A 13,847-nucleotide genomic window follows, 5' to 3' on the forward strand; every position below is an offset into this window, starting at 1 on the left:
TTCCTGGGTGCAAGGTGATGAATTTTGTTTGTATACATTAGTATATCTCTAATTTATCAAAAGTAAATAAAACCTTCTAATTTTTCAGGTACTTGCTTACGTATCATAGCATGTTGAAAGTAACACACATGGAAGACATATAAGTAAGGGAAATTTGATTTTTCACATAGGACTGACGCCAACACCTTGTGTGCAGTTTGTTGAGTTTCTCCCTTCATATACAGCAATGCAGCATAATCAGTACGGGGTTTACTACCAGTAGAAATAACGATTCAGCAATAGCTCTTGATATACTTCAAGGCTAGATAACACAGTCCAAAGGTCAAGTTCTGACTTCTCGAAGCCTAATTTATTCAAGAGGAGACTAAAGTACTAGAGCTAGAAAATGGCCAAGCACTTTCTTCAATTGATGAAAAAGCTGGATTTTTTCCAAAGGATCTCTGCCAACAGAAAAGGATTATGAGCAGAGTAAGGCACTAAACACTGCCAATTTCCTTGGTTACTGTCTGAAGAACGTTAGATGTTCAAAGAAGGCAAGAAGAAACTGAAAAACATATCAAAGATTTGTTCAAGAACTGAAGACAGAGAGGAGACAGGGTGCAACATTAATTGTGCCACTAAACCTTGTCAAACTATACAAGGGACAAGTAATGACCAAGTGTATTAAAACATTGAGATTTTAAAAGACTTTTTAAAAAGCTCTGTGCGCTTATTACTCTCTTATACACACACACACATACACATCCCTAACTACCTTTCATGGCAACTATGCAGCATAGTGCTATACATTTTAAATTCCAAGATAACTGACGATTTTGTGCACAAAATATTCTCTAAAATTTGATTGCTTGTAGAGACTTGAATGTCACAGGAGAGAAAAAAACTCCCTCTCTACCCCAGTAGCTGAACCACAGGGATTGCTAAAGTTAGTTCCATTTTGATTTCATTTATACATGCTGGGATCATTTTTACACACAATAAAAATGATAGGAAGCTTTACTGGTTTCATGTTATTCAAAGCAGGAAATATGATTGGCCAACTGGTAGATGACTGCTATACCAGAATCCATTTTTAGGTGCCTGCTTGAGTATAAAGAGTACCTCTTCAAAGCAAAATCTGGTCCCAGAACCCTTCTCAAGTATAGTATCAGATCTAGATTTATTCAGCCATCATCATCAGGGAGGGGAAAAGTCCTGCAATACCTTCCCCTGAGGAGGCCCTGTCAGTAGCTCTCTCCTAAACAGTCCCTGGATCTAACCAGATCTCTTCCACAATGACAGAAAATGCTAGTCTGCCACTCTCCTTCTTACCTATCATCCACAAACTGAATCTCTAGCATCAGGTCAGCCTCTATCATGACTAGGTAATTTAGTATCTGCAAGTACAGTACAGCAGATGACTGAATTCTAGGCAGTTCACGAATCTTTTCATAGCTAACCTGAAAGTTGTATGCTCCCTCAAACAAGTATCTGAGGGAGATACTTACAAAACTAGTTTCACAAGTTTTTATGTATTATCAAGAGGAAGCAAAAATTCCAGATCTCCCCAAACACAATGCAGCTATCCTAGCACATGTTAAATACATAAAGGTGGCAAGACCTTTCCTTCAGCCTACATATTAGCTTGGCCTTCTAGCAATTTTAAGCATAAACTTCTTCCAAAAAACACACTGTCAGTCTCCTGAATTGAGTCTGGGTCTCTGCCCATTCCCATATATATTCCCCCCCCTCAGCCTTCCTCAACTCTTGCTTTGGTTCAAATCCTTTACTATCCGTATCAAACTCTGCAGATCCAGTAGCAGCATATCCTGATGCTTTATCCTAGTAATTTACCTCTAAGATCTAATTCTATATTGAATTTCCAGTCAGGCCCATCTTACTACTTTACCTGTGGTTATACCCATTATCTTGGGTATTCGCGCAGGGAAGGCGTGCAGGGCAGGCGAGCGGGCAGGGCGCAGTCCCCCTCCTGGCTCTAGAGGCCAACTCAACTGGTAGTGGTCGCCCTCCCAGAAGAGGACCGGCTATGGTTTCCGCTCGGCCGAAAGCCGTCACCAGAAGGAATGCGGCGACCCAGACAGAGGCCTCGCGCAAGCACGCAGCTGTCCAGGTCTCTGGCTGCAGGGAGTGCCTGAACCTGGGGTGCGTGGGCACGTGTGTGTAATTTGCCTAGCAAACTACAAACTGGACTAGCTGGCAAGTATGAAGCCCAGGTATTAGACAGGCAGAGGGCCTGTGCTGGTAGTTGAGGGAACTGCAAATTTTTGTGTGCTTGTGAGTCTAGAGAGTTTCACTAACAAACTTCAATCCTGGTCCTGAAAATAAAATAATTTTTTTCTATGGTGGGGATGGTCAAACATTGGAACAGGTTGTCCAGAAAGCCTGTGGAGTCTCTGTCTCAGGAGATGTTCAAAAGCTGAGTGGATATGGTCCTGAGCACCTCGCTGCTGTTGACTCTGCTTTGAGCACAGGGGTAGGACTAGACCGTCTCTAAAGGTCACTTCCAACTCAACATCATTTGATGTGACTCTGTGTGGTTAAAATTTGTGAAGTGCAAAGGATGTAAGTGATTATTAAATAGTAGTAAAATATTATGAACTTCTCTGCTGAAAACTTGTCAAGGTTTGGCTCTCTGATTTGCTAGTGAATGTGATGGCTGATTTTTGGTAGAACAGATACTACAGAGTTTGTAAGCAAACCCTATGAAGCAATTTGCAAGTAAGCAGACACTGCTAACATCTTATCTGGGATAGAAGCAGTGGGAAATACAGTGATACTGACTTTCCTATAGAAATCAACTTAATTACAAAATTAAGTGCACTTTCCTTTGGCCGGGTCCACCATCTAATTTATGAAAAAACCAAAGCACATGAACATGTCTTTATTATGCTTTGTAACATCAATTAGGGAGACACTGAGAAATATTTGTCATAATTTTATGGGAAATCATTCTATTCCCATTAATTGTAGTTGTTCTCAGTTATAGATCCGATGTAATGAGAACATGGTTGACATAAGATATCTGTGGCTGAACATGTAGATAGCTCACATATTTCCACTCCGTTTGCTAGAGGGTACTGATTGATTTGTCACTTTTTTAAACACTGCTACTGCTTGCAGATTTGTAGGTGTCTCCTCCTGGAGTAGCAATAACAGTAAGACATCTGTAAAATCACTATGCAGGGGAAACTGCCATGCAGCTGTTTGTTGGTGGTTTGAATTTTTTATTTTTGAGGATATATACGATGGATATAATTAGTTTATGCTCTTTCAATATCCTGTCCCTGCCAGTTCTTGTCTAAACCTTGAGTATTCCACTTCCTATAGTCCAGCTTCAGTAATATGTGTAAATACTTGACATGGGATGGACAGCAGTTGAATGTACTTCAATTTTCACATTTTATTTCTGTGACATCTTTTCGACTTTATTCTGTCCTTTTTCATATATTTTGTACAAAAGCTGTTAAAATATCTGCTGTTTTTCAAATCCTGTTTGAAAGATTTCTGTTGGAATTTTGCCTGCATCTGATGCCTTTTCTCTTTTAACTGTAACAGATGTGGATGATTACTTAGTATAGTGAGGTTTTTGTTTTAAAGAATTGCCAAAAATATCAGAGAGCTCACTTCTGAAATAAATTTCCAGCAAGTGATAATTCAGGATTGTAACAGATAGTTAAGCTTAAATATACATGACAGTAATTTATGGTTTTCAGAATTTTTTATCAAAATAGGAGTGTAATTCATCTTAGCAGACTCTTGTTTGAAAGTTTTTTCTGATAGAAAACATGGCAAACTAACAGGTATGTGCATATACATAGTGCAGTATCAGCATAGTGGAGTATGGACTAAGAAATGGAAGATGTAACTGGATTTCAAAGGCATTATATCCTCATATTAAGCATATTTTAAAATAATTTGTAGGTGCTATAGTTCACTTTAAAAAGATTCTTTTAATTCTGCAGTTTAACACTAGGGAAGTAATTACGGTTGATCATAAATCATGTGCATATAGCCTCCACGTCCACAGAATGGAGTGTGCCATTGAAATGTATTAATTTTCTAGTAAATTTTAAAAGCTTTGCCCATAATTTTTTTTTTTTTTGCTAGGTAACATATACTGCCATACATATGGTGGCATTATGTGCCATTCTGACATTCACTCAATAAGGATATTATCAGAGAAGTTTAATTAATTGCTTGAAGAGGAGCACTGTGTGTAAAAGCTCTTTAATGTTCTGTACATCCATTAATATATCTGTACCTTGACTGAACATACCCATATATGCCTGTACCTTAACATAGCCATATATTCACTAGTATAGAATAACCATAGGTATTGTAGTTCCTTTAGAATTGTTCCTCTGTATAATTTATAATGGTCCCTGTGTACATGTAAACATTTGAACCTGATTCATACCTATTCCATTCTTACCAACCCATGCAAGCCTGACAACTCATTCGCTATATATTCACAGCCATATTTCAGTCTTGTCTATAGAAAGTTTGGGGAAGAAGCCTGGGATTTAGTCTAAATCTCTGCTTTCATGATTGAAAACTCCTTTAAAACTTGTCATTGTTTTCCCCTAGATAGAAAATAGTTACGGTTAAAAAGACAGGCATCAAATAATTCGAGAGCCTGTGGTCCCCTGCATTTCTGCTTCAGACCTATCTTGCCTCATCATTGATGACATTCCATCTTTGGGTCCTTGGCAAAAAATTTGTATTTATAGAGTGACATTCCAGCTCACATGTCTTGGTTTTCTTCTTGCTCCCAAAACCTGGATAAGTAGTATTTAACTATTTCTTGGCTATTCACAGGCTCGCTCTTGTTCTGAGACCTGGTGCAAAGACCTGGGTCTTGCAAACACTCTGTATGTGTTTAAATGCTACTGCCCATTTTTCTGTGGTTCTGCTGCCTACACCTGACAAGGACAGGACTTAAATTCAGTTAACTGTGACACTGTAAAATCTCCTCTCAGACTACTATTTGAAAAAAATATTTAAAAAGCTTTCCCCTATCTTCATGTAGAAAGCAGCTAGCTTATAACTTCATATACTGACTGAGCAAATGTCTGCTTTGTTTCATCTTTTTGTAGAACCTTTTCCAATTTGTTTTGAGATCCTAAAATATAAGCTAGGTAATAGTTTGTCCCATTGTAGGTCCTTAATTTTCAAAGCTGTACGCTAAGTATCCTTCTTGCCAACAGTTGGTATAGACGATGCATAAAACCTTGAATGGTATTGGATTCTTTAAAAAGATCCACAGGATTTTTGCCTCAAAGTCACCATTTAAGCTTCCTAGCAAAAATCGTTAGTCCAAAAAGCAAATCTTTCATTCTTTTACAAACTGTGATGTTAAATAAACATCTGAGATATTTATAGTTTAGCGATAACAGTGATCTTATATACAGAATACATGATTTAAAGAATATGCTAAATACTGTGCACACTCATTCTCATTTGAAATAGATATGACCTAAATGTCTGTTGCTATTGGTATCTTTACTAATCTGGTAGTGGTCATGCACTAAGATTCCAAAAGGCTGACAGCTTCTATTTGGATTCCTTCTTGCTGTCAGGTGCCAAGTTTTTAAACTGGTTCATCTGTAATTGAGACAAGACACTTGCTATTCCATTAATATTTCTGATCATCTGTTAAACAGTAAAAATTTGTAAGTTAAACCCTGCAGGTTGAGTTTATTATGCCAAATTTTTTCTCTTATATTTGTGAACTCCAGTTACCAGTTAATTGCGGAAATGAAAATAAATTTGTTGTTATGGATGTCCTATGTTACATCTTTCTGTTGCTAACTGCTTGGTCTGCAGACCTTATCGCTGTCTACAACTACCTGAAAGGAGGCTGTAGCGAGGTGGGTGTTGGTCTCTTCTCCCAAGTAACTGGCGAAAGGACGAGAGGAAATGGCCTCAAGTTGCGCCAGGGGAGGTTTAGATTGGATGTGAGGAAAAATGTCTTTACTGAAAGAGTGGTTAAACATTGGAACAGGCTGCCCAGGGAAGTGGTTGAGTCACCATCGCTGGAGGTATTTAAAAGACGAGTAGATGTGGTGCTTAGGGACATGGTTTAGTGGGCATGGTGGTGTTGGGTTGACGGTTGGACTCGATGATCTTAGAGGTCTCTTCCAACTTTAATGATTCTATGATTCTATGATCTTCTCTCAGATCCCTCAATAAGTCATAAAACAAAACATTCCATTAAGAATAAGACCTTATGGTGATTCAAATAATTCACCTCAACCACCACAGGTTTTCTGACCACTTTTCCTAAAGTTTTTAAAGCACACTCAAGTCCATCCCCCACTTAAACCTCTCATCTGTCTTCAGATCTTTGTGGGACGTTACCCCTTCTTTTCCTTTATTATTGTATTTATTATTATATTATTTATTATTGTATATTATTTTTATTACTGTACAAAAGACAAAGATGACACGGGTGTTGTTTATGCATCTTTAAATGACTATTTTTCAAACTGTCCTTACAAAGAGATTTTTCATACATGAATGCTTTGTCTGCCCCCAGTTATTTTATAAAAAGTATCCATTTAATGACACCATTATCATGTCACTTAAAGTGCCTTATGTAAAATTCCTGGATTAGCACATTGGCCTTTCATCTCAGGGAACCCAAATGCAAAACTGAAAGATTACTTTCATGCTCTTAGCCTTGCAGACAGACATTACTAATTCTCAGTACAATTTGGCTTAAGTGACCATTTTTCCTTGGGGGAGGGACAAGTGTTGATTAAAGGAGCGTGTGATTTCAGGCCAGAAAAATAGATGGAATAAAGATGCAAGAGAAATCTTGAAAGTTGCATGCTTATACAAGTCCTGGATTTGAGCGATCTAAACCACATCCTCATTCTCTAATCAATATTTCTTCCATTTAAAAGACACTATGTAATCTCCTCGAGAATCACTGGAAATTATTCAGCTTCAATACATACCACCTATGTACACAGGGCTTTTTAACATTGTGTGACCTAGTATGCTATGAAGTTCCCAGCTGCTGTGGAAAGAACTACAGCTCTCACTATTCATACACCTTGCATCCAACATCGGGTCCGTAAGTACTCTTCTACTTATCACATAACAAGTCTAGTAGACTTGTGGGTGTTTACCTTTAATAAATGATTGGTCTTTAACTGACTGTAAAACAATGTTTGAACACATTATGACCTTTTAAATCTAATTTCTTAAAAACATTTTTAGAGGAGTACAAAGTTATTCATACAAAAGTTAAAGAAGATATTTACTCTGACTGTGTTGGATTAATTATATCTCTAGCCTATATACACACTATAAATCTGGTTTTAATAGTGTTCACTATGCGTAACTCCCCATGCTTATTAAGCAAGTCATTTTTCTGCCTGTGCTAAAAGACCCCTTGGAACCTGAATGAGGCCCTGTAGCTTTAGTTAAAAATATATTACTTAAGAATAAAACACGTCAACTGTGATAAATACTTCATATCAGATTTTAAAACAGAAAGAAGTATGAAATAACTTTGGACAAAGCATATCAGATATTTGGAATGAAAATGAGAAAAACCCGTGTATTCAAGAAACTGGCAGAACAGCCAGATTAGCACATTGATAAGGCAATATTTTACCTTTTGTGAGGGAGAAAAAAAAAGAAAAAAAAAAGACTTGCAATTTTTGAAGTACCATAATTAAACTAGACTTCTTATACAATTACCCGCTCCATGAATTTAAGAAATAATCATTGGGGATGATCGATAGCCTAAAATAATACTTTAGGAGCTACTGCTTAAGTTTCCCTTGACTATGCAGTGCTAACGTAACATTTTTACATTTCCAGGTCTTTCTTGCGTTACGAAAAATAGAAGTTGCACTACTTCAAGTCAAAGGTGATGTCTAAGGTTCTAATGTCCATGAGAAACATAAATAAATTTACACACGCACACGCATGCACAAATGTTACCCCTTACAAGCAAGGCTCTTTCTTGCCTGCCTTCCTGCCTTCCCTCCCTGCAGTATTCCAGTTCCAGAAATTAGGGTACTGCTGCAGAAATAACAAAAGCACCTTCTGAACAGAGAGAAGAGATACTTTCAGGAGGAATTCTACATGCATAGATACAAACATCACAAGCATAAACAGGACTATTAAATTTGGCATACAGTGAGACCCCAGTGAGGACACATGCCTTTCAGAATTTTTGCAACTGTGTGTAACCCAATACCTACCTACCTAAGGCAACATCCTGTGCTGCTTCCTCCTCCTACTTCCTTTATTTTTATTTTGGGCTTACAAAGTGCACAGATAAAAAGAAGTAAAGCCAGTACCTGTTGACAGCTAATTTGATAGTAGTGTGAAAACATTTGTGTTTTATAATAGGAGAGAATGCACAGAAAACGATCTTACTCACCATGCATTTGTCAAAGAGAAAAAACCTTGTTTCCAAGAATGATGCTCACCTCCCAATAGCAAAAAAAGAAAAGCAATCCATTAAAATATACAGTACAGTTAAAACTGAGTTTCCTAGCCTTCTGAATGCTAGATTGAGCAAAGTTACACACCTCTCCCCTCCCACATAGCACCGAGTACTGCTGCATGCATACCAGAGGAGTCCAACACTGCTACAAGCTGCAAGAACGAAGACCTTCATCTCCTAACATACAAATAACCAAAGAACAGCCAAAAATAAAATAATTATGACAACTGAAGATTTGAGACCGGGTGGGGTGTTGGGGGGACGGAGAGAGGAAGGGGAGGGAACCACAGGATTGAGAGGATGACAGCTGAGAAGTTAAATCTAAAACACAATTTTTAAGAGTATTTTTGAGGAGTGTAACAGAGATATACCAAATTGTTAGGATAAAACTGTTTAAGAGCACATCTTGCACACATCTAACCCTGAAAGGGAAGTTACTATACCAGAAGAGTAGTATATGACCATGTTATTAAGACAGTAGTATAATCTAATCTGTAGCAATCAATCACACTAAAATTGTATGTTCACAGGCTTCCCTTCCAACTCAAACAATGAAGTAATCTGAAAGAATACCATATATCCCAAATCAATAAGAGCTATGTGTTCATATACTACTTTAGGCCCACTGGACTTACGCCATAAGAAGTATATGCAGTGTCCTGTGTAAATTGCTCATGAGAACCATTTAATACTGTACCAATATTTCAGTGAAACTTCATTTTTCACACTGCTGGTATATTAAAAGCCTCTGAGTAACAGAAGAGTCTATTAACAGTGATTCAGGCACATTACGCAGCAATGAATTTTTGAAAAATATCTACACATTTACAAAATAAATCGAACTAATGAATTACTTGCAGTTTGTTTGAACTAACTTCTTAGAAGTTAATATATCTGGCTTAGCAGAGAGTCATATTTCCATACTTCATTTCTGTGTGTATTTTTAACTTCATACATACCCCCAATGCATAGAGTTACACTAGGCAATCCTAGTGCACATAGGCGTAATGATTTTGCATTGCTTCCACTTTTTAGAGAGATAATGAAAAAAGGCAAGCTACAGTGGCTACAGAGAAACACTGTACAGTGTTACCCTGATTCCCAAAATACATGATGGACCATCCACTATTAAGGTGTTAGCCAGAGAGGGTGAGGAAAAAGTATGTTGTGTTTAAGGCTAATCCAAAGCCTGTGGAAGCAGACTCTAATAATCCTCCTTTAGGAACAGTACCATAGCCTTCTAGAGAGGCATATTTTAATATTCTAAAATGTAATTATGACAGTTTATATTTAAAAACTACATTAATCTGTAAGCAAAATCAATTTCTTGCACAAGGTACAGAATAATACTAACAGAAAAAAAAGCACAGTAACAAATATTCAATTACGTACACATATATATTTATGTATATTATGTAAACATACATTTCACATAATGAAATAAAAAAAATCTACATTTATCAGAAAACAAAAATTCTTATTACACTAGAAAAATAAAAAATTGAGTAAAAAATTAAATATAGCCCTGTTTATTTTAAACATTATTTACACTAAGCAAATGTATTACCAACCCATACTAAAGTCAGAATTACAAGACTGATTTAAATGCCATACCCATTTCTGTAGAGTTATTGGCATAACTGCAGGCAATGTTACTCTTCTTGAAGACAAACTCATGTCTGCTTTTCAAAAAACTCGCCAATCTTCATTCAGGTGATAACATGAAGCAGAACAAAGTAGTTAGCAATATTCTTTGAAGCCTAACTTCTCATAACCCAAATATTGGAGAGTCAGTGCAAAGAAAAGAGTAAGGATCTAGTAAATGTCACTCTGTTTATGTGAATCCATTCCTACTCAAAGCCAATTATGGAAGACACCGGAGTAGGACTAACTAGAAATCAACCAACCAAAAACCTTGAAAACTCGTCTGCTGTCCTTGGAAAGGCCCACGCTGATATCTCTGGCTATAAAAATAAGCAGAACATGCATTTCTATCACTCAGAACCCTCTCTTCACTGTCAAAACAAAAACAAAAAACAAAACGTTAAAGACACTGAGTGGTTATAGTGTTGTTGGGGTTTTTTTCCATGCTTTTTCCAGCAAACAAAATATTCTTCAGTGCTTCTGATCTTAGGGTTTCAGGAAAGTAACTGAAGATAAGAATAGATGCACTGAACTCATGGAGTTTAATTCTATGATTCTTAACTACTTTTATTCAAAGCAGCAGCAAAACTCCCCTTTTACTAAAGGTCATGCAATTTCTACCTTTGCAATGCAACAAAGGCCTGACAATGTGGCACATATAATGTTACAAGTGAGCGAAATTTAAGACTGTTTATGAACTCAAATTATTCATCACCCCCACTCACATATTTACTTTATGTATCAAATATCTGCATAACAAGTCTGGTTTCATTACTGTGGTTCCACTAAGAAAGCCAGGGTTTTTTCGTTCCTTCTTTGTCCAAAAGGGTGAGATTTTACATTGCTTATATAATAAGGCAAGCTATAATCTTTTTTTAAGGTCTCGTAACATGCTTAATAGCAGAGAAACAGTTTTCTGTTTTTATGCAGCATGAGTAAGCAATAATCCTGTATAAACCAACTTATTAAACAGATGTTAGAACTGTGATATTGGATATTTGTTTTATAACTCTTGAACAAGCAGTTCGCATCAGAAACGTTGCTCACCATAGGTGAAGACTGCAGACATTCTGCAAAAATTATTTGTATTAAGTATTCATAACATCTCAAACAATAATGTATCAGATATGCAGACTACTGTAGTTTCACAGAAGGTTACTGCAAGTGTATTATTTAGCACACACCTGATGTATATGCCCTAGAAGCATTCAGAACTGACTTGACAAATGTTATAACAATCCATGCTAAAATTCACTAGGTCATACTGATAGTGTTTTTTCCCCTCAGTAATTGGAGATGAGCACACTCTGTAGTAATCCCAAAATGTCTAGAAAAAGATCTTGTCTGCAGGACGTGAGAAGCTATATACTCGCAAGTTAAACAATGTGATTTCATGTAATTTTCTGTTTTGAGAGTTTTGTAAGTGGCAAAAACTACATAACAAGTCACTGGCACCAGTAAGATACTTCAGAATCCACAGATTCAAAGCATCTATGTTCATGCTAAATTACTTTCCTGGAATCCTAAAATTAGTAGGGCTTTGGTAAATTCTGTTGATGAACAAGAAGAACAAACACTGTCAATACAAAAAGAATACAGCTCCCTCCCAAAAACTAAAACCTGCAACGCACTGGCATTTTACCTAGAGCTCTCAAATAGTAATAAAATACTGCCAAGGAATAGGAAGTAAAGACAAATATTTCCCTAAACTTTCAAAACCTGTTGTCCTTGATTGAGACATAGAGGGTGGAAAAAACCTGATAAGAAACTGATGCCAAGTCACAAAGAGAATTTATTTGGAGACAGACATTTGATCCTTGTTCAGTTAGTTTTAAAACAAGAGCTTTTAATAAAGCCATAAAACCAGTTAAAATACAGCAGATATTAGCCATTTCCTTGGCTCAGTAATAAAGGTTCAGTTTTAACTTTGACTCATTTTAATTGAGTCTATAGCAGCAATAGACGCATAGCAACTAATCTTCTAGGTTTAAGGTATTATATTTATTTACTTTTATTTTTCTCTCTTAAGCTCCAGTCCAAAATCCTTATGAATGTTTTGAGAAATCAGAAGAATAAAAAACTGTTCCAGAGATCAAGTTTAAAGTGTTAATTCTGTAATATTTGGAATGAACATCCTTTTCTACTAGTGATAGCTATGATAAATGTCAAGTGTTTGCAATTAGGTTTTTACCTTTCAGGCACAAAGTATTTATTTCCTATGGGAGCATGTTCTCAAAATTCTATAATATAGCTTCAAAATTTTGCTGTAAGATTCAGAAAACAACTTGTGGTATCAGAGCCTGGTCCTGTAGGCATTTTACTCCCAGGAATATTAGACATGCATATGTTTGCAGCACCAGAACAAAAAACTCCCTCTACAATCTTTTTTCCTTGGATCTTACAGAAAAATGTTTGGGAAACAGTAACTGTAAATCTTGGTGCATTGCATTACTGGCTTTATTGGGAAGGAAACAAAAATAACCCAAGCCATTTTTCCTTACCCCTGGGTATTGAAGGTCCTTGGCTCTTGAAAAGCACGTGCAGCTTTTTGTTCTATGAATAATACTGACCTATTTTTCTGCAAGGTGAAGCAAAGGATTATTTTCCTCAGTGAGACTATCTGTATTTTATTTTCTCCAGTCAGATATACAGACCAGACCTATTTAGAAAGTAAGCAAACACTTAAGTGTTGTGTTTGACTTTGTAATAAAAATCCAATATTCAGATCTGATTTGAACAAAAATACTACAGTAGTTTACTTATAGTAATGAAAGTACACATCAGTTGCACCCAAGAGTACTAAAAATGACACTGAGGAATACCTTCACCTTGTAAATTTCACAAACACCAATTTAATAAAATAAAATAAAATAAAATAAAATAAAATAAAATAAAATAAAACAATGACATCTTAACTTCTAAGTGCAAGCCTTGCAGAATCACTTCACCATCTGAAAGCCAAAAGTAGTTCTGTTGATAAATGTGAGATACAGAAAGGCTTTGAAAGCCAATTACGCCTTCAGGGAAACATATATAATCACTTTTTTTTCTACAGGTAAAAAGATTTGACTTGTCTGTGGCAGGGTTGCAAAGAATACTGCTGGTGGACAGGAAGGAAATCAGATCCAGTTCACTTGCTTGAAAGCTCTGTAAAATGAATATGTTCATGCAGCTTTTCATTCCTATTTTTGTCACTAAGCTACCAGATACAGTTCTGAAAACACTGTGCAGATACTTTTTAGATACTTCAAAATATAAACCACTTCTACATCTTGCCGCTAAAGAAAGCGTGACTAAATTGAGTGGGCAAGAATTGCAAAGCTCTTCGTAAGAGTCAGTAGCTCCAAGTAAGGGTTTTATAACAACATATGGAATAGAGATATCCTGCTAGTAGAGGAAGGTCAGCAATATACTTAAGGCACGGGATATGGAGTCACAACAGCTGATCTATTCCTGGCTCTGCCAGACATAACGCAGGAATGTGGGCATTTATAGGTAACAAGAGCAAATCAGACTCAGCTTTTGCTCCTGTAGATGAAAAAAAATTCCAGAGAATATAAATTCATTAAGGTTTATAAAAAAACTTTGATGATATTTTTTGTACTTGCTTTTTCTTTAAGCTAAGGCAGAAGATTATTACACAAGACCAACATAAAGTCAGGTAAGTTATTTGTGGTACTATCTGCACTTCCGTCAGAGAGTGCTCCTGTCTGCTTGGCACAGATGATCACTT

At 36.5% G+C, this 13,847-nt stretch overlaps 1 protein-coding gene across 1 annotated transcript in view; it reads right to left on the minus strand.

The window, feature by feature from the left end:
* GRB14 (growth factor receptor-bound protein 14) overlaps positions 1-10,147 on the minus strand; it is a 53,868-nt gene extending 43,721 nt beyond the window's left edge. Inside the window, 1 exon segment of the mRNA XM_009325391.1 lies at positions 10,085-10,147. Coding sequence (XP_009323666.1) covers positions 10,085-10,147 — 63 coding nt within the window.
* Positions 10,148-13,847: the final 3,700 nt, after the last annotated feature.

Source organism: Pygoscelis adeliae, unplaced genomic scaffold (genome assembly GCF_000699105.1).
Source record: "Pygoscelis adeliae isolate BGI_AS28 unplaced genomic scaffold, ASM69910v1 Scaffold106, whole genome shotgun sequence".
Classification (NCBI taxonomy): domain Eukaryota; kingdom Metazoa; phylum Chordata; class Aves; order Sphenisciformes; family Spheniscidae; genus Pygoscelis; species Pygoscelis adeliae.